The sequence below is a fragment of the Uloborus diversus genome, chromosome 2 (genome assembly GCF_026930045.1).
Source record: "Uloborus diversus isolate 005 chromosome 2, Udiv.v.3.1, whole genome shotgun sequence".
NCBI lineage: Eukaryota > Metazoa > Arthropoda > Arachnida > Araneae > Uloboridae > Uloborus > Uloborus diversus.
Window position 1 is genome coordinate 169,243,322 of NC_072732.1, and position 27,883 is coordinate 169,271,204.

Genomic DNA, 27,883 nt, shown 5'->3' on the forward strand with positions numbered 1-27,883 from the left:
AAGAAACTCGAGCAGTTTTTTAATGACCGGTGACGCAGCGAGGGGGGGGGGTATGAAATTTTTCAAAAATAAAGACCGAAAAGCCCAATTATAGGCCCTTGCATGTGTGTTCATACACATATTTTGTTGCTTCATGGAGTGAAAAGGGTATGACCTACGCCACTGATCATGACCCCCATGACCTTCCCTTTGTAACCACCCCTGCCCTATGTTTGATGTACCCCGTGCTGAAATGTGCCAAAACAATTGAAAAAAGTCAAAGACATTAAGGAAACACTTTTTCATTTTATTGATACATAAACAGAGTTCATCATTGACAACAAGGAGATGGCAACTCCGGAGAAGAGGAAGCGGAGGAAAGTTTGTCAACTTCCATCAAAGATAAATCTCTCATTGCTTGTTAGCTCACCGTCCTCGAACTTCCGCGACCGGGAAATAAATTAAACTTCAGCCCCTGCTGCCCTCGCAACGAAACAGCAGGCTCTCAAACAACATTTGTACACATATATTTATCTATTTTATGTCGACTATGTACATGCTTTGGTTTATAAAAGTCACACTGATAATGAACGAAGTTTTTTTTTTAGGAAAAACATTTGGCTTTTGTGAGTCGGGTAACTCTCTCTTTGCTAGGGAGTCGTTGAGTCCGTGCACTTTTTTTCACTGGGTATGGGTATGAAAAATGTTGTATAAATCACGAAATTCCGTTGGGTGTTGAATGAAAACGCTGAATGTAGCTAAACCGTGAGTAAAACTTGTCTATGATTTAAATCTATGGCTCAAGTTTCAGATGAAAAGTAATTGGAAAATATGCGTATAGACGTGAAAGTTGCTGTGGTTTATTTATTTAAGGGCCATTTCACAGTATTTTATGTGAATCAAGAGTCAACAACATGACACTTTTTTTGCCAAAACTATTTAGTTTACTGTTTGATTAGTGCATCATTTAATTTTGAGATAGCCCTACCAACACAGAGACTAAAAAAAAGTTCTGATTATACTGTAATTTAAATAGCTAAGGCAAAAAAGTGTCACGTTGCGGACTCTACATTTGGACAAAATACTGTGAAATGGCGCTTAAATGTCGTATTAAAGCAGATTAGTAGTTTCAATTTCATTTTAATAGATATATTCAGTAAAGTTTTCAATCAAAGTTCAACGGAATTTTTTTCAGCTAAAGCAGAGAAAGTTTCAACTTCAGTTCAGTATTAAAATTTGTGCACTTTGTTTTCTTCTCCTAGCGTCGACTGGTCAATTGCAGAATTGCTTTTGAAAATCGTTTTAGAGATACATTTTTATTGCATGCCGGTGCAATTTATGTATAGTAGTTTATAATACACTGATGTGAGGAACGTTATTTGATTTCACTGAAAAGTTTTGCTTTCGAGTCACTTGAAACAACAAGAGTAAAGGACATGACATCCAAAAGGAATAATATTCTGTTTAAGGTTTCAGTAAAATTTAAATACGGTCACACCAGATATAAATTTCTCATGTTTTATTATTATTATTATTATTGTGAGTTTCAGTATCTACAGATGAAATACATGACTTGCTTTAAACTTAAATAAGAGAGTTGAAAATATTGTATGAATTTTAAAGGAAAAGGTTCCATATAACGCTGACCTGATCAATAGGGCAGTGAGAAGGAAAGAGATGTAAGTGCACTTCATAGAGCATCGAGTAAAACGCATTTAAAGTTCAGATTCTTAGTAGGCTTTCATTGAAATATGTTTCTATTCTAAATCACGCTGTTATACAGCATCTTCCAGAGCTAATCTTAACATCTCTTGCCTTAAAACAAAGGAGAGGTTCTCCTACCATTTCTACTGGTTTTCTCCAAATTTTTAATTTTTGCACTTACATTCCTTTGCTTCCCACTGCCTCAACTGAAGCAATGAGAAGCAAAGGAGCATAAGTGTCAAATTTTCAAGTTTAGAGATAACAACCTTAGAAGAAACTCTCAGCTGCTTCATGACAAGAAATTGGAATAGGAGCTCTGGTAGGTGATACTATACAGTACGTTTTAGATTTTCTATTTCTTTCTCTTTTTTTTTTTTTTTTTCAATTATAGTCGATTTATGATTTGATCCCACGTTTTTCTCAAAACGTAATAAAGTCCACTTGTATCTCTCAGTTTCTCACTGCCGCAACTAATAGTCAAACCTCACAAATGATACGAACGAACAAAAATCAAATATAATAAATAATTGAAACCTTAACTTCTAAAGGAAAAAAATGTTTTCTTGACACGATTATCGAAAATAGACGTAGCTAGGGTAAAACTGATGCTGCATTATAATTGTTTTTGTCTTTTGGATGTCAAGTGTTTACTCACTGCGCAACAGTTGAAAGTCTTAATCATTTTGTATCGACAAAGTTCAATCACTGATGAAAAAAAGTTCAAGATCAGTTCGTGAGATCCCATTAGGAGATCACCCTTCCTTGACTGGGCGCGCTGTTTAGAACACTGCTGGCTGCACTGCTGGCCATCGCTGCGATCGCCGCCGCCGAGCCCGCCGCGGAGCTCGATCGCGAATGCGGCGGTGGTTCGCCGCCGCTACCGGGCGACCTCGTCAGGTTGAAGACGGAGGGGGGCGGCGACCCGCCCCCCTTGTGGAGGTCCCCGGCGGGGAAGGCGGCCGCAGCTGTCCTTAGCCTGTTCAGGGACGAAACCGCCGAGGACTCCGCCGAGGGGGGGCACGAGTAGACCGCCGAGAGGGGAAACGTGCCCCCCACGCTGGTCACGATGTTGCCGAGCGTGCCGGCGTACCACGAACCGGGCTTGGGGTAGGGCCCGCTCAGGTAGGCCGCCCTCTGGAGCGGGCTCAATCGCGAGGAAGCACCGGGGGCGAGGAGACCGGGGGGCCCCGAGCTGCTGGGGCCCTGGGTCGAGGTCGCCGTGTCCACGATGGACCAGATCCGGGGCTTGTTCTGCTGGGGCGGCTGTTGCGGGGGCGGTTGGGAAGGAAGCTCCGTCGAGGGCGGCTCCTCAGACGAATCTTCGGATCCGAGGGAGGCGTCCGAGATGGGGCTCGGAACCCTTTGGGTTTTGAGGAGGTGGCAGTTCTCCTTGTCGGAGCTGTTCGTGATCACGTGGCCGTCGGTGCTTGTGGAGGCACATGACTTGCAGTCGTCGTCGACGTCCACGAAGTCCATCTTGCCGTCATCGGAACCTGATGGGAAGAAAAATTTTAGTTTGTGCGGAACATGTACACAATTTATTGTAAAGTAAAGCAAAAAATAAGCTCGGAATAGTTTTTGTCGCATGTTGCACGAAAAAGATGTTGCTAATTTGCTCGTTACAAAAGGTCGGACTACATTTTATTGCCTTTTGGGGCAACATAGCACTAAAATATAACATTATATTGCCATGAGCAAGTAAAGGACAGCATCCTCAAACTTTTCATTTTGCGTTTTTTGCACTTTTGTTGTCTATTGTACGTTGGTGTTATTGTATAAACTTGCTTAATCGGTTTGCGTTTCAAAAAACGGCGGAGAAAACGTCTAATTCCTATTGAATCCAAAACGCGTTTCTTCAAACGAAAACTCATTCCGACAGATACTGCCATTTTTGTCTGCCCACGGCAATATACATCTCATACTTGATGATTATGCAGGCATTGAACACGCCAGGGGCGTACCTAGAAATTAGTTTTCGAGGGTGTATATCATTATTGATTTAAAGCGCAATTTCTAGATATCTTCTTTTACTAGGCAATTTATGTGAAATTTTAGCTTAAAAATAAATTACAGGATTAATAATTCGAAATTTAGAAAAAGAAAATCGCTTCTAGGTGCAAAAACATAATTTCACTATTTCTTTTGCGTTAAGTTTCTTAAAATGTGGAAATTTCGTTTATAAAAACTGTCTTTTAACAGCACATGTTAGAACACGCAAATTAACAAAAATTTAAAGGTTTATTATGTCCGGAAAAAATTATGGCGCACTCTTGTGAAGTGTCTAAGTGTTAATCTGGTCCTTCGTGCAAGTAATTTCATTTTCCATAGCTGATATTCCCCAAGCAAAATACAAACATTTCAATCTGACAACATTTTCAAGATTTAAAAATAGAATTATTTTTTACTTATTATTGCGGAGAAAAACACTTAATACAACAGTATGTGATAGTTTCCTTCAAGAGAAATTTACCAAGAGTAGTATCGGCGCCCTGCTTTACAATCTATGCACTTGGAAAACGGCAAGTCAGCTAGCGAAAGCATCATGAATTACACCGAATTTCTTAAGTTGAATCAAATAATTGCACTCGCTCATCTTAACTTTCGTTCACCTATCGTTGGAGCAAACCTAACCTCGCAGCGTGGCAATGCTGTGGTTAGGATCTGCATAACCTGCACAATGCTGGGTTAGGTTTGTCCCAACTACAGAAATCATTAACTCAATGCATTTTTAGCTTATGTTCTATAATTTTCTCCTTGATGTTTAATTGAAACTTTAGACACGAATTTCATACGAAAATATATAATTTACATTTTTGAATAAATAGATATAAATGGGCTTCAAAGGTAAAAATAGAAAAAATAAGAAATATATGGCTAAAACAGAATCTGCGTACTTATGTTAATAAATTATAGAAAACAAAGCAACTCATGGCCATAAGTTCACATTTCCTAAGGTAAAAACATTTCTTTCAACAATGTTCAAATTTCTCTCTTATATTTTCGATTTCTGCTTTGCACGTTTTCAAGTCCATCCGCGTCAAAAGTAATCATAACCAACTTCACCACTGCTTTCAACCATTCGTTTCGTCCTGCCAGGGAAGGCAAGTGGTCACGCTCCGTGGTCACCCATCTGCTAGACTCGAATCTCGATCCCCCTCTCGAGGGCTAAAGCGCCTAGCCATCCGTGTAATAGTCATTTGTGGTTTAGGAAGTTTCGTGGTATAACACTCGTCACCAGTGCCGGACTGTGTATACAGCAGCTCAGTGTTGGTCAGTTATGCAAATGGATCATAAAGAGGGGGGAGGGGGGGATAAACAGAAACGAATTTTTCGAATCGAATATATTTCATTGGATCATAATTATTTCATAGTTTACCTAAAATTTGAATGCCGTAAACTGTTTCATTTTTATCTTCATATGACTCTCTTTCTCTCTCGTCCCCCCCCTCCCTCGTCACCATTTTTATCTTTTCAGTTGATAAATCCAATTAAAAAACACTGACATTTGATTTTTGACAGTTTTGTGAAGAAGTCAAACTTAAACATGATTTTTTTTCTCAAAAATTTGTATATGTGTGTGTTTTTTTTTAGAAATGTAAATGAATAATACATTTTACTTCAAATCTATCTAGGAAAGGGCGGCAAATAATATAGTGCGAGCATAGGCGTCTGGTGCACCAAAAAAGTGGGGGATTAAAAGAAGTAAGGTGGTTAGGGGGCGGCTCCCCTGTAACTAGTTTTTCTTATTCACATATCGATTTGTTTCATTTCATTTATTTATTTGTATAATTGGGCTATATTATCAGATTTTGAACATTTCTGGTTAAAAGACCTCTAAAAATATGGAGCATGTGTTCGAAAATAGGGACGAAGGGCCACCGTATATTATGTCTTCCTTTTTCCGATATCACTTTTGTTTACCTATCAGTTTTGACTAACTTATAAAATTTAATTCGAGTGCCTATCGAGTGTTCGTAATTTTTCCATTCCAGATCATTCAGCAAGCAACTTAGGAACGGGTACTATAATTTAACAGCACAGTCTTCAAAATTCAGTTATACATCAAACTTCTCCGGAAAAAAAACCATAAGTGTTTGATTTAAGCATCAGTATTGCTTGAATTAATTTCAATAAACATCAGCAGTTTGAAGTTCAAGTGAATACAAACTCTGTCAAATTATCATCACAATTCATAACGCTTACAACTCAAACTAGGTGTAAGTTTTCTTCAAATGAGGTCAGTCAATGTCAATTAGTTAACTTTCAAGGGCTTGTCACTTTTAATGAGAACAGTTTAGATATGAAGCCTGATTTAGAATATCAAGCACTGCTTAACAATGAAAATCGATTAATTAAGTTTTGAATGATTATTCTTGTTTAATGTGTTAATAACATTTTTGATGCAAAAGAAGCTTGTTTGTGTGTTATGCTATTAACTGGTGCAGCAGTAGAAGAATATATTCTGTTGTCGAGGTTTCGATAGGTTGTATAATATGAAGGGTGTTTCGAGATTTGCTGCTGAAGTTACGCAGCAGCTGTATCGTTATTTCACTGCAAATTTTAAAAATATTTTTACGGCAGATACTTGTGAAATGAATTTTATTTTAGTGAACTTAATAATTTTTAGGAGTTAAAAATACAATAATTCAGGGTGACATTTTTCAAGGACAAAACTATTTGTTGTCAAATGTAGTTTTAACCTATAGTACCTATTCATATGAAAACTGCAGTGGAAAAATATATTCTGTTGTCGAGATTTCGGTAGGTTGTGTAATATATGAATAGTGTTTAGAAATTTACTGCTGTTCAATTTAAGTGAACTGAATTATTTTTAGTGGTTAAGGATAAAATTATTCTGGATGATATTTTTTAAGAACAAAACTATTTATTGTAAAATGTAGTTTAAACTTATAGTACCCATTCATATGAGAACTTATTGTTTTTTAAGACATTTCATTCGCTTACTTTTCCAAACATAAATCCAACTAAGGAAACTTCATATCTTTTTTAGGGCTTAGAAATATCCAGACAGGTTTTAGTGAGGAAATCCATTCAGTGATTCAACCTTTTACCATCGTAAACTTGTGACAGATAACGAGTTAGCCTGAAGAACAGTTGTTGAACAAAATGCTTTATAGCTCTCACATTAGCTGCGCGCCGCCAGCAGAACGGGGAAATAACACCTAAGTTGCCCCACTTCAAAAAAGATAATACAACATAAAAAGAACACATCTTTAAAACGAATTTTAAGTCAACCTTAAAAGACTTCCTGCTAATGAAATCTTCCGTGAAAAATATCCTTTGAAGACTCGAAATAGTACATGAATTCGACAATGACCTAATAAAATTCTTGCTATAAAATCGTAAAAGCCCTGCATCGGGTGCAGGTTTTAATAATAAAGTTCAGCGATGCATTGAGCCCAAAGTGTTAGGTCTAAGTGCAATTTTTAGGTTTAAAGCGCGTCAAATTCGCTATATTCTTAAATTTACGGTTTTCCATCTTTCAGTACTGAATTCGTTATAAAATCTTGCCATTAAACGAGTCAAGCAGGAAATATAAAAATCACTGGACCTTTCTCGAAGTTGACTATTTTATCCTTAATAACGGATCTGTGAAAGAAGCCCTGTGATAAACAACACTTACGTCAAAGGCATCCTACACAAAAACATCACTAAAGTCTCAAAAACGACTTGTCTGATAACGTTTGATGGTTTTGTCCCAAAAGCAGTTTTATTAGGTTATGAAGAGAGGCTTTATCTTTTTACTATTTGTTATATTGCCTCCAAGAAAAACACATCTTTTTATTGTTCTACTAGGGGATGATGAAAAAAACTCAGTCTTAGAGCTTCTGCAGGAAAAAAAACCTTACAACAACTAAGTTTTGTCTGAAAATATGCAGGTTTTTTTTCTTTTTTCTAGCACGCAAATATGTACAATAGTATTGTTTCTTCCAATCATTAACTTACCTCACATTGCTTAGTTGAAAAAAGTTGATTTATTAGCTCGCTTCAAAGTACATTATTTATGACTTTAATTGCACTATCATTGTATCCACTGAAGGTGACATTTGACAGATAGAATATGATTGTCTTTAGTAATAGATAATATATCAATGAAAAATCTTTTAATCTCTTTGCAATAAGTCTTTAATGTTCAGTGTATATGAAGATGATGACTATTCTAAACCATTACTAAGTTTTATAAAAAAATTTCACTATAAAAACATGCAATTTTAAATTTCGAGTTTAATATTTTCAATTTAGGACTTATGTATTTAAACAATTTCAATGCATTTGACACAACTACAGTCAACAACTACAGAGTACAACAAACGACAACAATTTTACTTTTTACTCCAACGTCAACCTCTCATTACCAAAAATTCATATGAAAAGATATTGTTTCATTATCCTGGATGCATACTTCTTTACTAAATGCTATAAAGTTCACGTTTTAATAACTATTTGATAGAAAAGGGAATTTTCGGCTGTAAAATAAAACTTTTGCCTAAGCGTATCCTTAGTTTTAATTCCAGTGCGACGATGGTGTTTCTAAATTCTTCTATGACCACATATATGAAATTGGGTTAAATCTTAATAAGCCATTATTTCTGATCAGTTCAGAATTAAGTCCTGCTCTTCATTTTCTACCGCTTTGACCGCACAATGACTTAATAAAGTGAATTACATTTTCATAATTACGAAGGGAAAACAGTTGCATGGAATTTATGAACGAAGAGATTTCCCTTCCCCAACTTTAAAATGCATTCAGGATCAGTTTTCAAATACTTAAAACACAGCAAAGCTCTGCGAAATTTTCCGCCTTAATTCGCCATTCTCCTGCGCGAATATTTAGTCCTTCGTTTTATTAGATTCTATGCTCCTTTTGAAAAGCAAACAATTTCGCCATTTGGTGGATTTCCCGATCTAAAGATCCCCCCCCCCTCCCCCTCATCCTTCCAATACCACCTCTGCTTTTAAAAATTATAACAACGGAGCGTTTCCTACTCTCACGAATACTCTGGAAGAAGAGACGAGAGAGAGAGAGAGAGAGAACTGACTATTCAATAAAGTCAATAGTCTTTAGGGTTGACGGTGGGTGGGAAAGGTTGTTCTAATCCCTTCGGCAGTGCATTCAAATAGCTCACGCTTTAATCCTATGCACCGTGCCTTTGGGGAATCCATTTCACCCTGGCGACTGTCTCCACACCGCAACCAATCGGTGCTCTGAGGGACATCCCCTCCCCCCTCGCTCCGAATGGGGGAAGGGTCACGTGACGGAAGAGGTTCCCTCCCTTCTCCTCCTCATCCTCCCACGGGGATCCGTGTCTCCATCTTTGTCCGCTCCTTTATGATCCGCATCCGGAATTATCCTCAGGAAAAAGGGAAGGAGGTTGACTTGGTCATTCTGGAGATGCTGCAAGATTAATTTGACTTGATTGCTAAGAATCCGTTTTCCGGCGGCTGTTAGAGCTTGCATTAGATGGCACGGCCGAATTTTCGACGAAATTTGTCAGAAGCACAGTGTTCCCAGTTTTCGATTACTCGCATGAAATTTCATATAAGCTAACAAATATTTAAGGGTTACTTCATACTGATCAGAGCAACACTCAAAGCATTGAAAAGGCAGTTATTTATTATGGTAGTTGCAGTAAGAGTTGCACACTAAAAGCGGTTGTCACTTTTACTCTATTGTATTAGGTCTAGATTCTATAAAAATGGCTTTAAGCATAAGTTTTGTAAGAACTCTCACCTAATTTTCTCTAAACTAAGGCAGTGACCAATCGTCAAATTTTTTTTGAACATCGTATTACATGTGTCACATGTGTTAGTTCAAACAAAATTAATCAACAGTTCATGCAAAATTTTATGATAAAGGTATTGTTTCAAAGATTTCTAGACTAATACGATATTGTAAAAATCGCAACAGCTTTTTGCATGGTATTCCTTACTATAACCACTATAACGATAACAGCCTTTCAATAAGGTCAGCTATTCGTTGGTAACCATTGACCGATTCTTCATTCACATTAATTCTACCTGCTTAATCAATGTAGACGTTAATTTTAGTTAGCGAATTTACGTACGTAGTAACCGTTTACCAAAACTGCTTAATTTTTCAAATTTAATTTATATAGCACTTTCAGAAGTTAACATTTTCCAACTACCACCACAAATTGCCAGAAATTTTGCTTGAGACGAATCAACAACTAAAGGAGTTCTAGAATTTCTGATCAGCCACCATACCTGTACTCTGCCTGTTATGATGATGTTCATCTCTCCGCCTCTCCACGTCCCCATCCTTCTCCGACCTCTTGCTGTCGGATTCTTTGATCCTCTGCTCTCCGTCCTCCCGGTCATCGAGGTCATCGTCTTCGCACCTGTTCCTCGGCGACCACGTCATCTTGTTCTCTTTCTTCAGCCTCCTCCGAGCGTTCGCAAACCATGTCGAGACCTGCGTCAGAGTCATTTTTGTGATGATCGCCAACATGATCTTCTCCCCTTTCGTTGGGTAGGGGTTCTTGCGGTGTTCGTTGAGCCACGCCTTTAGTGTACTCGTCGTTTCGCGCGTCGCGTTCTTCCGCCTTGCACCGTTTAAGTCGACACCATACCTGAAATGAAGATAATGAATTAGCAACATGGAAGTATTAATTTTTGATCATACATTAAAATAAGGAACGTGAAGTGGCAATTTCTTCAAAGTTTGCAAAAGGCTTTAAAATAAATGCATGCATGTTTAAGGCAACCAGTGAAGCAGATAAGGGGGTTGGGGGTGAAAATATCCCCCAGAGCCATTGGTTTTAACATAAATGCAAATTCTAATACAGTAGTTAATGCACATGAAAGGGCTCTTTGATTAAAAAAAAAACCCAGAGGGTATTTTTGATCCCCCCCAAAAAAAACCTTCAGAAGGCTTTTTTTTATCCCCCCCCCCGAAAATATTTCTGACTGCGCTAGTGATGGCAACAGATTAAAGTTAGATCAGATAAATCATATGCATCTTATGTCCACTATTTATCTACTTGAAGAACCTTTTTGCGTTAATTATAATTCTTATAAAATTAAGAATAAATTTTTTAAATGTATAATATGTGCCATAAATCAAGCAAAGAAAATAAATACATGATTAAAACTGAACAAAAAACTACGAGAAAAAAATGCTTCACTCTCCCAGAACTCACTCATTGTGCGTCTGCGTAAGCACAATTTATTGAAGCGAAGTACATACACATTGAATGGATTACAGTATAACATTTTGATGGACAAATACTAGCTTTGGAACATTTTGTCGTACATCCTATATCTTCAATCACGTGAAAGATTCCTAAAAGGGATATGAGTGGTTAAAATCAATAATTATCCTCATTATAGTTTGAAAAATTCCCTAACTAAGAATCCTTTTGAATTTCTCAACACAGATATGAATTATTTTTAAAAATTCAGCTTAATCTAATTCGCACTATAATTGATTGTGTTGTTAAATGTGTTCATCTTGAATTTAGATACAAAACTTGAATACCTCTAAAAAGGAGAACTTATCCGTATCAATCATCACGTGAATCTCCGAAAACATGTGAATAGAGAAATATACTAATTAAACAATTTACATTTATGCTTTATTTGTAATGAATTTCGATTAATTTTTTTACTTAATGTATGATCTTTTAAAACAACATCCGTCCTCGATGAATGGATAGTTGATCCATTAATTAAGTCAAAAAGGAACATCTTCTTAATGCTATCAGAATTCTAAACTCTATCTAGCAAACGATTACAATTCGATATAATTTTCCCCATTTGACTTGAAACTAAATTACTTCAAAGTTGTATGAGCATAAAACTTACAAAGTGCAAACTTTTGAAAAATGAGAATTCGTAGTTTTTTGTTTTTTTTTTTTCAACTCCATCAGTAAGAAATTAAAAGTTTAATGCCTACATACGAAAAGCTAAAAAGCTAAATAGAGAGGTTAAACTCAAAAAAAAAAAAAAAAATCTTCTGAATACATCATTAACAAACACTTCCGTCTTTGCAGAACGATTTTGCAAAACCATTAACCAAAAGCATTGCTCTTTCGCTAAGTGCAATAGCATGCTTAGTGCTGCAAATTAACCCAAATGAATGCATGATGCGCTGGATATGAAAAATTACTCAAAATGACGCGGTCACAATCAATGTCATCAACGGATTTTGCTCTCGTTATACAAAGCCACATCGATTTTGAATAATAACAATCTAAACAGAAGTGAACAAAGCTGTGTGAAAAGATAAAAGTAACGATCGTGCCGAATTGCTCAATTTGCTATTAATATTTACATGTCGGTGGAGACGGTCATTCGAGAGCTACAATTACTGGTGCAATTGCCTCCCTCCTTAATGAAAGGGAACTGAGGTTTGTGGTCATGCAATCGAAGGCCGCGCTCCGCCCATGACTCACACCCAAACAGTTAGAATTTCAACTTTTTCAAAGCATCTGGGTGGTCGATGCCAGCATTTATTATGACGTTGACGAGAAAATTTGAATGGATTTGTCTCGGACAATAGAGTGTGCTGAGGAGGGGGGCAGCGGCTATTTTAGTCCATTGAAGGAGTTTTCTAAAAGATACCATAAAAAAAAATAAATAAATAAAACAATGATGGAGGTTTTTTCCAAACTTTTTTCGGTTGTTTTGTTGTACCTTCAGAAAATGTTTTTCTTAAATTACACTCATTTAAACATAAAGCAAAATCCCGTTGGAACGAAATTCAAGGGCCCGCAAATTGTGTTTGTTGTAATGGAATTTATCCAATTTAATGGAAATCAATTGGGACTAAAACTTTCCTTCGTTGAAACGAATATTTCATAGTATTGGTAATAGCTGTACTAGGATTTCAGTTTACTATCATTTAATAAAAAAAGGCTTCAAGAAATAGTTATGTCATTGAACCAACTCTTGTTTCTAATGTTTCGATGCCACAAGGTTTTGTAAACATACTTTATGCTTTATCCGTAAATATATATGCGATAATTTTTTTTTTTTTAAATAAAGATTAGATCTAGGATAAGAAATGCCGTAAAATTATTTCCCTTTTTTTTCGTTGATGTTCATTGTCAATTTCTTAACATGTAAGCTTTTGAATTGAATCACTTGCTACAATTGGTCATACGTATACCATCTAAAATAAACCAAGACAGTAGTAACCTATCTAAAATACAGAACAACATGATGATTTTCAACGTGAGCTGTATTGGCTACGTTTTCAACGTGGTACGGAAGTAAATTAGATCTCGTAACTCCTACGGAAGATCTCGTAACTCCTACGGACATTTCAAGATAACATCCATACATTGCATTCTACGTGGGCGCATAAAAAGCATTCAACAAAACTAAGTAATTGAGTAAGTAAGAAAACAAACTTTCTGAAACCATTCATGGATCCTTTTACAGTAAACCTTTACTGTAAAATCTCTAAAGTGGACTACCTGTTTCAGGTAGAGAATTAGTCCTATACTATACCATATGTATCGAACTCGATTAAGTTGACCAGCTGTTTTAAGTTGACGACTGCTGAAGTACTGGACCGCAAGTGGTCAACTTACACCAGATTTCCCTGTACTTTGTTTTATTTCTTAGAACTGTAACTCTAAATTGAAATTTAGTAATTTAATTTCACTAACTTCGTCATCTGCATTCTTAGAAACTTTTTCAGACTAATTTTTTAAACAAAATCTGAAATTATCGCAAGTTTCGTAAATAAATCTCATCTTCAAATTTAACATCCAGTCAGCAGAATGTCAACTGATCAAACTAATTGTAATAGCAGCATATTGTTAATTGGTGTTACTTGCGTGCTTATACGCCACGTGCAACTTCATATTTTCTGGTATCACGAAGGTTATCAGACGGAGTATACTGCAATAATAATCGGAATGCATGTTTGTCGAAACGCCCCTTAAGGTACCACGTGACATATTTTGCACGGGATTAACCTACACAACGGTAAAGCAAAAAGGAAACAAAAACGTGTCTAATTCGTGCGCAACGCGCGTGCATGTAAGCGTGCTTTGATTCATTGTTTAAAAGGTCGCGACACCTGGATTTCGAAAAAAAAATTCACTTTGTACAAACGCTCAGAAAAAGCCAGGTGGGAAAATCCTTTTTTGCCCTGAAAATCTATAGTTGAAATATTATTTCCAAGTTCCGATCAAAGCGCATATTGTGCTTTGTGACAGATGGCCATTGTGAAACATGCGAGAAATATTTTTGCACAGCATGGTACAATTGTAGTTAATAACAATTGGAAAAAGTAATTTTCAATTTAAACAAACAGCAATTTCTTTAAAAAAAAAATGTTTTTCTCGAAATTACTTTCAATATTAAAAATAAACTAAGTGCACCAAGTAAGGCCAACCTAAGGCTCATTGCCTAACATTTCTCTCATTGATTTTATTCAGTTGGATCCCATCTTTGTACATTCATCAAATGAATCATAGAAAATGAGAAGAAAATCAATCCATGTGAAAAAATGATGTTTTTGTTCGTCGTAACTGGAGTTTCGTTGTAGTGGAGTTTAAGCAATGTATTAGAAATTAAGTCGGGACTGAAGATGCATTTCGTTCAAATGGATATTTCGTTGTATTGCTATTCGTTGCAACGGAGTGTTCCTGTACTTATTGAGTACATCGCTTTATGCAGCAAATTTAATTAACCTTAATGGGGTGTGCTAATGCGAACTGAATTTTTGAAATTACATTTGAAAGTAATATTTATTTGTTTTCTATGCATCAAATATATATCGTTGTCTCAGAGCAACACTAAGACATCTTATCCCATGAATAACACTAAGCTATCCTTCTGTTGCTCTGAGGCCACGATATAATAGCATATAACGTTTTCTTGGAATCAAAAGAATCATGTCGTTGAATATTCACGTCTAATAAATAACGGCAAGTTTGCAAAAAGACATCAGTGTAACGACAAAAAGTCCCACCATTGTACAAGTTTCAACCTCATTTTATTTCAAAGACATCCTTGATCAAAACCTCTTTGAGGTTAATCAAAGTATCTGCAAAAGGTGGCAAAAAGAAAATACGAGAATATTCATGTCGTACGTTAAACAAGTCGCAGTTCTTATAGATGAAAGAAAAAAAATGATTTAATACTTTTGAAAAGGAAAATGGGTTTCATTCTCATTCCAGTGCGCATTTTCGTTTTTGAAAATCGACATCATTTACATCATTTCAAATAAGCGCTCGCATTTCGCGAATAATAACGAACAAAAATGAGAAAATAAAATTTTAAGAAGAAAAAGCCGAGCGGGCGAAAAAAAGAGCATAAAAACAGGCAAAGAACCCAAAACATTTCATCGTGGTAATTGGATCGAAGGCTAAAAAGATAAATAGAATGAAAGGGGGTGTAGGGAATCAAAAGGAGAAATGAGTTGGGGCTCCAGATCTCTATGATCCCCATTTCTCCGGCAAGATAGGGAAATATGCAAACCGAAGTGAACGGCTCAAGTAACTGGAAGGGAAAAAGCAATGACAGAGCCCCTAAAAACACGCACAAAAACGGGGAAAAAAATAATATAAAAATAAGCAGGGGTAGCAAAGGATTCAGTGGGTTGTGACGGTATAAAAACTTCAACCGAGCGATGCAGAAAATTCAAAGCGTTCCACCCTTTCTGGCTTTTTTTTTACAGACTTTTTTCTCCCGAGCCTCCTCCGATCCCATTACTGAGTCCCGTAACTGAGTGAAAAATTGGCGTATTGACTTGCGCGCCCCAGCGTTCGAATCTGACTGCGCTCATTACGGACAATCCCGTCTTGCGGGCGTGCAGGGGCTTAAGGCTCCGGCCGACCCTCTCAAGGCTTGTTCCAGGAAGGCCTGGGATGTTTGTTCGACACGAAATCTATCAGTTCCCTACCCCCCCCCTGCCCGGAGAACTCTCCTTTTTTGGGCTTATTCAAATGCTTTACTCGTGTCAGGGCTGGTCAAATTCACCAAAACTGTGCTCATGCGGAAGAAATGGATGTATTTGTGTATGGAGAGACAAAGAGATTTTTGGCTCTACGTTATCTATTTATACGTCCTGCATGCATGTGTACATGGAAGCGTGCAGGCTGCGCAGTCTTTCCCTACATTTGCATGGAAGGGGGCTTATTTATATTTCGACGCATCTATTTTCGTTCTTGCTTTTCAATCCCCCACAACATTCGATTTGTATCGAAGGATTTTGAGGTGAATATTATCGACGACATTGGTGCCCCACCTTTCTTTACTCGCGGGCGGCCCCACATATTAAGATGAATCTCGCGGACCAGACCACACATATAATTTTCAAACGCATTTTTGGATAACGGGAAAATGGTAGAAAATTACAACCAAGAATTGCGGTCATCATTACTGAATGGTTTTTATTAGTTTGATTTTTGTGTCTGTTTACGAGAAACAAATATTTTAATATTTCGATGTAAAATTCCAACGTTTTGACAGTCCGGTTGCTTTTGGAAGTTTCAGAACGTGGTTTTAAATTCTTAACATGGAGCAGAAAAACGGGCTGTACGGATTCATCTCGCGTGCCACATATGACCCGTAGACCATACATTGGGCACCACTGATCTACGTTATAAACGTCTGGTACGAACTGCAGTAACCCGAAAAACAATTTTTTTTTGACAACATTCAAAATATGTACGAAGCAATTCTACACACGCTGAAGATTTTCATAAAAATATATTAACAAAATACTCATAATATGCAACCGTAGCTGCTTAAAATTACACAATACAATGGCGATATAAAAAATTTTGGAAGTGCAACAGAATACAGGAAACAGACATTCGCGTTTCTAATTAAATACCATAAGAGTCCTTACAAACTAACAAATTAGTGTTCAAAAAACATATACCAGATAGTAACCAACATACTTCTTAACAAATAGAAACTGTGACTAAAACAAGTACTGGATGCAATTAAGTTGTCGAGAACAATTTTTCAAACTAATAAGCCCGCTATTATTGAATTATAGCATTTAAGAATGGAACATTCTTGCACTTCTTTAATATTACTGTGTTTCTATAGTTAACGGAGCAATATGTATCGGAAAAATTATTGCAGCTCTTGCACAAAAGCGAACAAAAATATGACACTTGCTTTAAGATGTCATATTTTTGTCCTTTTTAAATTAAATTAAATTATTTCAAGCCTTTCAAATTTATTTGGTTTATGACTGGCTTTACTATTGCTTGAAAACGTTCGTACATCTAGTCACAGGGGTTCCCGAAGCGTGTGCCGCGACGTTCTGCGGTGTCATAGGGAGAGGCAAGGGGTGCCGCGAAAAAGTTTGGGAACACCTGGCCTAAAAGAAACTAACTGCTATTTAGTTTCATTCACGTTACGTAATGACTTAATGCATTCTTAAAAAACGAGCAAAAAGTATTCTGATTTCGTATATTTTCCAATGCATCATTCTCATAAATAAAATAATTAACAATATCATGCCTTAATAAAATACTTTGATGTTTTTTTTTCTTTTTTATATGAACAAGTTTTCTCAAATTATAGATGCTTCCATGTATGCTTTCTATGCATAAACACATGCGCACAGCATAACACCAATGTTTGGTTTTGTCATCCAAAATTTATTTCCATTTCCCTGCATCCATTCACGTTTTTCCTTTGTTTTTCCTCGATCCACAACACTTTCACTTATGCGAGTGAGGAAAAAAAAATTCTACATTTCACATTTGTTGTTTCCAGAAAGGAGGGCCGCCTTATTCATACACTCATGTACGTACATGTGAGCGAATATATATATAGATATATTTTTTTTTTCCCCGAAGTTTTTTCCCTTCCACGATTTTCATTTCCAGTGTTTTTGCATTTGAATGACAAAGTGGCAGGACGGCGGGATTTCACTTTTTTTCCCGCGAAGAAAAATGCGGCGAGTAAATGTTTTGCATGCGTTGTGCAAGATGAAAACGCGGAGGAAAAAAACACCTTGAAAATTCTTCTAGATGAGAAAATATGTTAAAAGTAGGAAGGAAAGGGAAAAAACGCTGAAATGGAAGAAAAGGAAAATATCACTTTCAGAAAACCAAGATATTTTGATTTAGCCTTAGTACTCTCAGTGGGTTCCTTGCTTTTTATTTTCATCCATTTATGTTTAAAAAAAATTTTCTTACTCCAGAGTGCGGCAACTTTTAGTAAATGTAATCGGAAAAAGTTGCCGATGCATTTTTATTGTGTAGGACAAGTTTCCTTCGCTCTGCAGCTCTTTTTCTGTGCCTCCTAGTCGAATATTTCGTTTTGCCTTTTTTCTCTCTGCGAGAGTTTCGGCATTGTTTTGGCAGATGAAGATATATTTCCACGCGTTCCCAAACTAGCGAAAAATTTGCATTATATAAAAAGGAAACCTAAACGTCAGTGATCTAGGGGGATGTTTATTCTTCTTATTATTTCTTTTTTTTTTCTCTCATACAAACCAACGCAGGTTTCTGAAAAGCGTAATCACTCTATTTTCAGACGTTGTTTGCATACGTAGAACTCGGTTTAATGTAGACTTGACGCGCGGGATGGAAGCGGAGATAAATAAGGGCATCTATCTTCGAAATAATAATCTGAGAGTAAAAATGAGTGTAATGGTTGCGAGTTTCTTTTTCTTTCTTCTTTCTTTAATAAATGTAATATAAAAACTTTAAACCGGAGCTTTTTTTTTTTTAATGATTCAAAAAGAATAACTCACGTTTTGGAAGAATAAAGCTTTCTGACTGATAAGAATAGCTACAGTTTAATGACAGATAATAAAACAACGAGTGTTTTATTCAATTGTAAAAATCCTACATTAATTGTACATTTTCTACCTGACTACTATTCTTAAATATTAATAATTCAAAAAAGGGTGCGTCGTTTTCTTTTTCTTACTCTCTTATTTTTCTTTAAAGAGAGATATCAAAATTTTAAACCAAAGCACTTTAAACGATGCAATAAATATATTTTTAAGTAATTATTTTTATTATTTATTTATTTTAATTAATTTATTCTTTTTTTATTTTTTGACTGATAGGAATAATTAAACCGAAAAGATTGATTAAAAAAACTAATGTTTCATTCAATTGTAAAAACACTAGATTGCTTCTAAGGTAAAAGTTTCTACCTGATTAATATTCTTAAAGTAGATCAAAAATTAAAAAAAAGAAAAGTTGTCGTTTTTCTTTTTAAACATCGGAATTTATTATTTAAAACTGTAAATATAGTTTTTAATTCTCTCTCTTTTTTTTCTTATCGTTTCAGTTTCATCTGAATACACTTTCATAAAGTGTATTGTGATTAAACAAAAGATGCCCGCTTACGATTCCTTCAAACGGTATAAAAAATAATTTAAAAACAAAAACATCAGACTAGTTTGAATAGTCAAAATAAAATTATTCATAGAGGTAAAAATTAATAGAATTTAGGAGTCTCTGTCCTCTTCGAGCTGACAGTGCAATAAACTAGTCGAAGTTGAATAAAAACATACAATTCGATGAATAATAAAATACAAATTAATGTATCTAATGGTTTTCATCTTTCACAAAAAACTCGAAATGTAACGTAGATCTTTTTCGGTATGATGCACGTGAATCAAAGACCAAGAAAACTCAAAACCGGGATACCTTATAGCGGTGTAAGGCACGCGTCTTCACTTTTCCATTGTAAATTCACGCTTCACTGCGTTCACAATATCTTCCAATAGGTAAAAAAAATATTCTGTTAGTCTTCCATATCATTGAAATTTTCTGTTTATTTTCTTTACTTCCAACACAATATTCGTTTCAATCACTTACCATTATTGTGAAAAATTCCATAATCTCAAAAATTATTAAAATTTACAAATCCCAGAAACCTTTTAACATGCACCAGACTAGGCAGTTTGAAATTTTCATTAACACTACTCAAAGGCGTTTCCAGAAAAAAAATTTCGAAGTACTGGTTAGTATTTCGGAGAGGGGGATATATTTACTTTATTTTTAAAGAAAATTACTAAAGAAAATATTATTAAAAAAAAATTCTGAGTTCTAGAGGGGTGAATATATATCCATAAACCCCCCTCCCTTGGACATGCCGCTAACTGTACTTGTAAAAAAAAAGCGTGCAGCGTCAAACAAGAAACTAACGCTAAGCCAGGGCGGATGCAGGCTACTATTTTAAGGTAGGGTGGGGGGGGGGGTCATTATGAAGAGTGACCCTCCACCTTGAACCACTTGACTGTTTTAGGTACGAAAAATTTCTGAAACTGACTGGGTGTCAATAAAAAAAACCCAAATCGAGCAGGAATAGGGCAACTTATAAGCATAAACGTTACTAATTAATTCTATCAGGAATGAAAAGAAGTAGGATTTTAAATAATTACCAAAAAAAATAATGAATTGAAAACATCACTAAAGTCGTTTACAATTTTTTTCATAAAGTATTTGAATACAATGTGGGCGTATAATATTGTCGACGGTTTAAGGGGGATCATGACCCTCATGACCCTCCCCTTGTATCAGCCACTGTGCAAAGCTGGGAACTTATGCTTTCTTCAGTCAATCTGCAGACCGTTAAAATCAAAGAGGATATCAGTATTTTGTTCTTCCATAATACATGTCCTTCGTTTCCTGTCAGTGACGTCATAACACCCAGTTAGTTACGCTATTTCAGTCACAGTTCACGCTTTCTTGGAAAATTAATCGTCATTACTTGTCGACAAACGTGAACATCACTCCCGGATTTCGAAAAAGTAAATGATAATAAACCATCTTCTTTGTATCCGCTGATTCTCTATTCTGATTCCGCAAATGTGATGCATATGATTGAAAATTTAACTACAGCTTATAGCAATGTGCAGGAAGTCGCAAAATGCATGTTCATTCTTCAGGTGATTTTCAAGAAAAGTGCTTGGTCAACTTGTTTGACTCAAGTCCTGTTATAGTAAGATATCCGTTTGCATTTATATATATTAAGGAGTGAGATATAATAGCTTCTCCGGGCTCAAATGAATATAAGAAAACCAGTTTAAGACGAATTAAACTTCGAAAAGCCATCATTCTGCCACGGGGCTAGTGACTGAAACATTTTACCAATTCTGTTTTGAATGCTTTCCATATCTAACACAGAAAGTTACCCGGGGTAATAAATAATCAGCATATGTTTTCTGTTGTTCTGAAACAATCTTACTCAGATGACACTTGTCGGCAGGGCTTGATTAAGATATTGCGAGGCCCGAAGGCCAAGCAGTTTTTCGGGGTCCCTTATCAATCCAAACCTTTACATCCATTGCTCAAACGTAACAGTTTCAGCTGTTGGTTTAAGCAAAATTAGCAATTTCGGAGCCCTATGCCACGGCCTAGTTGGCCAATCCAGTAAGGAGGCCCTGCTTGTTGGGTGCCATGGAATACGGAGAGTCATGTACTCCCAAACATAATGCATCGCCCAATTTTAGATTATTAAAGATGTTTAAGTATTTTTTCACTTATTAGCAATCTTTAAATATGTAACAAATATACATTTATAAAATACATTTATTTGTACAGGCAAAAACCTTGAACAGTATCATTTGCAAAATGAATCTATACATATCAAGTAGTTTTTAGTACTGAACAGGTTTTTTCGGCGCCCATCAAGCTGCATCCAAGCAAAAAGAATCGGTGTTTTGTGCATGCGTCACTGAGTTAACACTTTTTCTGATCACGATAAGAATATTAAATATCTGTCATTAACATTCGATTCTTGGGATAGTCTGAAAGAAAATTTAAGCTTTTAAACTTAGCCAAACAAGTAAGGAATGAGTATGAACACAGGGTATCGGGGGGAGAGGGGAGAGAGTACCGGTTCGAGCCTCCACCCCTTCGATGTTATACAAAATGGTATTTCATCAAATGATATCGTTTTCAGGGAGGAGGTCGTATCCACATCGTTTTGCTGCTCTTAGATATTTTCCACGCCCCCTCCCCCCCTCCACCTGTCCGGAAATATTTTCTGGTTACGGTCTTTCATAAGCGTGATACTGGACTCTGTTTTGCATCAGCACATTTCCATGGTAAGGCTATATTTCTACAGTAGGTATTCGAAGCACGCGCGGAAATCTAGCCCAAAATTCAAAGTGTCAAAACATCAAATGAGAACAAGTATTCCAATTTAAAATTTTTAAATGTGGGGTTAATTAGCTCTGCTTCAGCTTTCAGAAATTTGTCTGTGAAAGACTGGGACAATACCAAATAATAGTAATCGGTAGCGCTAATCGGCTTTCCTCACTCTTATTTTAACAAATATAATCATAATCTCAGATCATTGGAAGTCAACTTATCGGAGACAAACAATAAAGTTTCCACCAGAACATGACAGCAAAAACTTAGGCTGTGGTTTGGAAAGCCATGAAATTTTTGTGAATTTTGTTTCGTTTTTTTTTTTTTTACGTTTTGAAATGAGTTTTAACTTTTAGCTTACAACCAAGAAATGTGTTTTTAAAGCAAGAAATGGTATTTCGAAGAAGATTCAAAATGTGTGATGTATTTGTTCTGACTCACCCGTTAGGAAATGGGTAACCTGCCAAAGCAGCGGAGTCATAGGGGTAGTACATGGATGCTGTGTAGGGGAGGCTTCGCCATGCTTCTAGGTTGTCTTTCAAGTCGAAACCATTCGCCTATGGAGAGAAATAAACGATGAATTAGTTGAGTTGAAAAGCAATCTTTATATTTTAATGAAATACAACATATAGAAATATGTTTTTAAAAAACAGTGGAACTGGTCAGGCGAGTTAATGTTCGCAAACAATTAAACCGTCTGCACAGTTCTTCCTTTCTTTAAAAAAATAAAACACTCCGAATTTCATTTTGTTTCTCGTTGCCAAGAATAAAATAAATTAATTAATACTTTAGAATGAAAATACGAGCACATAATCTCACCAATTATTATTTTAGAGGCAAAAGCATGGTTGCAAATTCGGAGCCGGACTGATTTTGGGTAAAGTAGTCGGAAGTTGAAGTAGGTGACGGCCCTAAAATTCTAGGAGTCGAAATCCGACTCCGCAGCAATGGTAAAAATATTTGCGCTTTGAATTCATTTTATTTTTTGTACGCGCACTGCTGAGTAGATGCATTTAACTGCAAAAAATGCACACGTAATGTACGGCACCATAAAGTCAGTTTTTAATTGGATATTTATAAATGATGTTAATGAAGTATTATAACGTATTTTTTCTTTCATTCGTAGATTTTAATATTGTTCTTCCAAATACATTAATTTAGTGAGGATGCGACACTTACGTTACATGTTGATATTTCACTCCCATTGCACCCTCAAAAAGAAACAAAGGAGGTTGAAAATGTAACCTAGTTGAATCTATAAACGCTGATGCTATAGGTTCAATCTGGCTCTATAAGTTCAAATTTGAAGGGACCTCTGCGCTGCCCTCCCAAACCTACTTTCCATTATCATTCCCAATATGCTGTATTCTTTTATTTTTTCTAATTTAAAAATAAAAAATACAATCATTTGAGAAATGTACCGATTTTATTTTAGATAAACGGAAGCATTCATGTACAAAGTAACACATTTATTTGTAGGAATAAAAATATGCTGCTACAAATATTAAAAAAAAGATTAACACAATTAGAACAAGCAAAGAAGAAACGGAAACATTTTTTTTCTGTTCGGAAGGTGATTTTTAATATGAGAGCATTGCTTAACCCGGCGTTAATCGCTTATAAATTCAGCCTAGTTAACTGATAACTGTATGAGAATGTTAAAAAAATAATTATTTTTAGCAAAAAAAAAAAAAATTAACGAAATTTTTGCTAAACAAAAAATTAATTACAAGTTTTATTTATACTCCGATTTAAAAAAGAATCCATTCTATTGTTGAGTTCCATTGTCGTTTACTTGTATTCATTTCAATTTATAGTTATTTTACAAAAAAAAAAATCATAAAAATATCATTTAGACGGAAGCGTAACTGCAATGGATAAGTTAAATATGAAAACAAAAGATTACAAAATAGAAATACATTTACGACATTTAAATAATGATTCGGAATTTTTTCTTAAGTTTTTTAGACTTAAATTAACCTTCTGAAAAAACATCATTGCATGTAATTTTGATGTTCCCTTCTTAAATTTCCACCACCAATGTTTTTATAGAAAAAAACTTTAATCTACCTACTCTTCGACAACCGCACTTCAATTGTTTTTGAATCCATTTATGCCGCAAATTATACCCCCAGCAGCCTACTCAAAACTTGACTGCAAAATAAACGCAAGTTAAAAAAAAAAATGCGTTCAGATTGAATACAAAATGGCTTTGGAAATGCCGTGGGCAGCATTTCATTTCGGACAAACAGGGCAATTATGTACATTCGAAATGTAGTTTCGTTTTCTTTTATCCATCCCCATATTCAAATGATGAAAAATGGCCGTCTCAAAACAAAAATATTCCATTTCATAATTTTCTCCACTTTTTTCTACTTTCTACTTTGCCGAATTCCTAACAAAAGAGCGTTGAATGCTTTCTGCGGGCACCCATCCATAACGTAGCGTTTGATCGCAGCCGCCCAGAAAAGCTGAAGCAAAAAGAAAAAAAATGCTTCGGTCCTTGGCCTGTGACGTCAGTGAGAGCTAATCTGAGCCCCACGATTTTTACAAATTATTGGAATTTTTATGACTAAAGATGCACCATTCACCTTCATAAAATGACTTACAAAACATTGTTTTGCGAATTGTGTAACATTTTAGGACTTAGATGAGGTTTTGATGCTGCGCATTTAAAGCTTATTTTATGAACTGCGGGTAAGGTGTGGGCCTCACTGAAGAGAAGATAATTTCTTTTTTCAAAAACTAACAAACAAACATTTCTCTCTCTCTCTCTCTCTCTTTTATGCAAATCGAACAAGAGACAATTAAAGTGTGAAATTAAAAAAAAAATCAAATTGATTCCGTAGATACGACTAATTTGCTCATTAAATTGATTAAATTAATTGTTCATTAAGAGGAATTAAATGTCTTCATCTAATTTAATTAATATAATTCACTCAAGGTAAGGATTTAAAGCGTTTTGCATTAAAAAATGTGTGTAAAAATGTTTTTTTTATGTGTAAAAAAAATGATTGATTTCGTTTGTAAAAAAACTCCCCATTTGTATTGAAAACGTGTTCCACAACGTGTGAGACACATTTCCAATAATTGTTTTAAAAAAGTGTCTGAAATTTTCGGCGAACATATACAGTTTAGATGCCAAAATCATTTAAAATATTGCGATTGTTAGAAAAAATATTAAAATTTACGTCAAATGTAAGTCTCTTAAAATATAATATTAATAAGATTAAAAGTTGTATATCCTCATAACCAAGGGTTGAAATAACTAGAAATCGCAATATTGCGATTGCTAGAAAGTTGTACCCTTTTCAAATTTATCTTCAAATACAAGTCTCTAAAAATATAATATTAATGAAAATAAGATCTATAATCTCATGAACAAAAATTACAATTGTTAGAAATCGCAATATTGCGATTGCTAGAAAGTTATACACTTTTTAAAGTTTATCCCTGTATAGAAGTCTAAAAATTTAATATTAAAAAAAAGATCAAACTGTATAACCTCATAGTAATTGTTAGAAATTCACAATACTGCGATTGCTAGAAAGTTATATCCGTTTCAAAATTTATCTCAGATATATATGTCGCTAAATACCTAATATTAATAAGAATAAGATGTATAATCTCATAAACAAAAGTGGTTCACGCTTTCTAATTTTATGTATCAACAAGTTCGAACCATGCTTTTCATTAGAATTAAGTAGATGTTGAGTTTCGTTCAAAAAAAAAAGTACTCAAAGCAACGGAACAAAAAGTGTCTTCTTAATATAATCTAGAATTTTCATTACAACAACTGAAGATACTTCAAATCCTCAGTAAGTGATTTCGTGATTATTCATTAAAAATAAATTTGCAATGCAGAATGATTCAAAGAACTTAGAAGAGGTTCGAAACTGATTGTTACAGTCAAGGGTTAATCTTTATACTGATGATATTTAAGGAGAGATTCAGCATTTGAAATGTGTGTTAGATGCCACTGAGGTCTTTTGTTTTAAATTAATGATGCCCAGCAGGATTGTTAATCTAACCTCGATTTCGACTTTTCTGGTAAATTTTCAGTGATGTTACGAATTTAGGTTGAGATTCTTATTTTATGGATGCTGAAATTAAAACTTAACGACTTTAATTCGATTCTTATTTTCTTAACCTTGTTTTATCTCTCTTGTATAAGTCTCTTTTATTGGAGGTGCTTCCTTAAGAACTCTTATGAATACAGGTTTCATACTTCCTTTCATTCTTCAATATTAAAGTGGGCTAGAGATACTGTATATTATGTCACATTCTCAATTATTTTATTATTATAGTGAAATTTGGTTACAACGAACACCATTACAACGAAATATCCGTTTTAACGAAATACATTCTCAGTCCCGATTTAATTTCCATCACATTGTTTGAATTTCATTACAACGAAATTCCTGTGACAACGAGCAAATTATGCGGTCCTTTGAAGTTCGTTGCAACGGGTTTTCGCTGTATTATCGTTACTTTATATTTCAAGGTAACGTACGGTTATTTTATCTGAAAATATGTTTTTGAAAAGCAGAATGCATTTAATGCGCACAAGGCTTCAGGTCAGAGTTTTTAAAGTATATTGAAACAAGAAGTTCTATCCGGAACTAAAAGAGCCTACTTTCCCGTTATACCATCATCGACTTACTAGCATCTGACCAATATCCGCTTAATTAGCTAGGACTGCAAATTATGTCAAACACATCTTTTAAACATTTTGAGCTGATTTCTAAAAGAAAAATATGCCTCTCTCCTTCTTTCGTTTGAGTAAAAATTAAGCGTCTTAGGTTTTATTTTTTCTCCGTTGCAAAAATTTTTTTTCAAGTTATACTTTTGAAAATAAATAAATCTCTACATAGTATAAAATGAAGTCTCCAAAAAGCGTCTGTGTGTTTGACCTCGCAAAACTCGAGAACTACTCAGCCGATTTCGCTGAAATTTTCACAATTTGTTCCTTTAAGCTCTGAGAAGGTTTGCAGGCCAGTTCGAAAAAAATTCGATGAATAGTTCTCTTTTTATTCCAATTTAGACCCAATTTTTACGTAAATTCCCGACTATGGGAGTGAAAAATTACTTGCACATATTAATATTACATATCGTTTTAAAGAGAAGAATTTCCCGCGTTCTATGCAATTTGTTTCAATGCTCTAAATTACTTACGGCGGAAGTTATTTGCTATTTTAGCTCGAATTTGTTTAGACTTAGCTGAAATTTAGACACTACTTTCTTCATTAAATCTATTAATAAAAAGCGAAGGAATTTTCCCACAGTTTGCTTTTTGACACCATTCGAAAGAGCTGCTTTTGTTACTCCAGATCTAACTCCACCTATGGTCGAAAGTTCAATCCTCTATCTCCATTAGAAAAAAAATTACAAGCGAATTAAATTAAGTTCAAAAATCTGTTCTTTATTCAAGTTTTTAACCATTTTGTTTTGCGTTTCCATGGTAACGCTTTTTGAATCCATTGTTCATTTCCATTTTTCTCATTTTCAATTCTTAAACTTTTTTTTTTTTTGTGTTTCCATTGTTACGCTTTTCAATCCATCTTTCTCAATATTTTAATTTCTTAAAAGTATTTTAATATCTGTCGTCATTGTTTGGAGGGGAAATTTTGCATGATGGTTTTTTTTTTCTTTTATTTATGCCTGATTGTTGAATGTACGTAACTTGACACAATTTTTGTTTTCAAAGTAGACCGGGCAAACCCGGGCAACGCAGCTAGTAAATAATAAAATGTCCTCTTAAGTAATTAAATTTCCATAAAAATTAAATCGTCTGCACAGTGCTTTCTTTCGGTTAAAAATTAAAGCACACCGAATTTCATTTCATTTCCCGTTACCAAAAATGTAATAAATAAATTAAAACTTCAATATGCCTCCCCATCCTCGTGGGAGCTTCTGTTTTATCTGAACTAGGTTTGAGTGTCGATACATTTTCTGTTTCTAAACTTTAGGGTTAAAGTGTATGTATTTTTATATAAGTGCCAATATGTTCATTATGTTTGTTTTCATTCATTTTAAATGCAGTTGTTTTACAGACTAAATTCTATTTAAGCAATTGCGAAACTTCTTTGTCTTCCATCCGTTGGATTTTACGAAAA

General features: G+C 35.1%; 1 protein-coding gene across 1 annotated transcript in view; it reads right to left on the reverse strand.

The window, feature by feature from the left end:
• Positions 1 to 270: 270 nt before the first annotated feature.
• LOC129216138 (iroquois-class homeodomain protein IRX-6-like) overlaps positions 271 to 27,883 on the reverse strand; it is a 98,203-nt gene continuing 70,590 nt past the window's right edge. The window contains exons 3-5 of the mRNA XM_054850295.1: positions 22,209 to 22,324; positions 9,931 to 10,295; positions 271 to 3,176 (exon numbers count right to left, since the gene is read on the reverse strand). Of these exons, the coding sequence (XP_054706270.1) occupies positions 2,428 to 3,176; positions 9,931 to 10,295; positions 22,209 to 22,324 (1,230 nt within the window). The 3' untranslated portion in view covers positions 271 to 2,427. The remainder of the gene's footprint in view (positions 3,177 to 9,930; positions 10,296 to 22,208; positions 22,325 to 27,883) is intronic.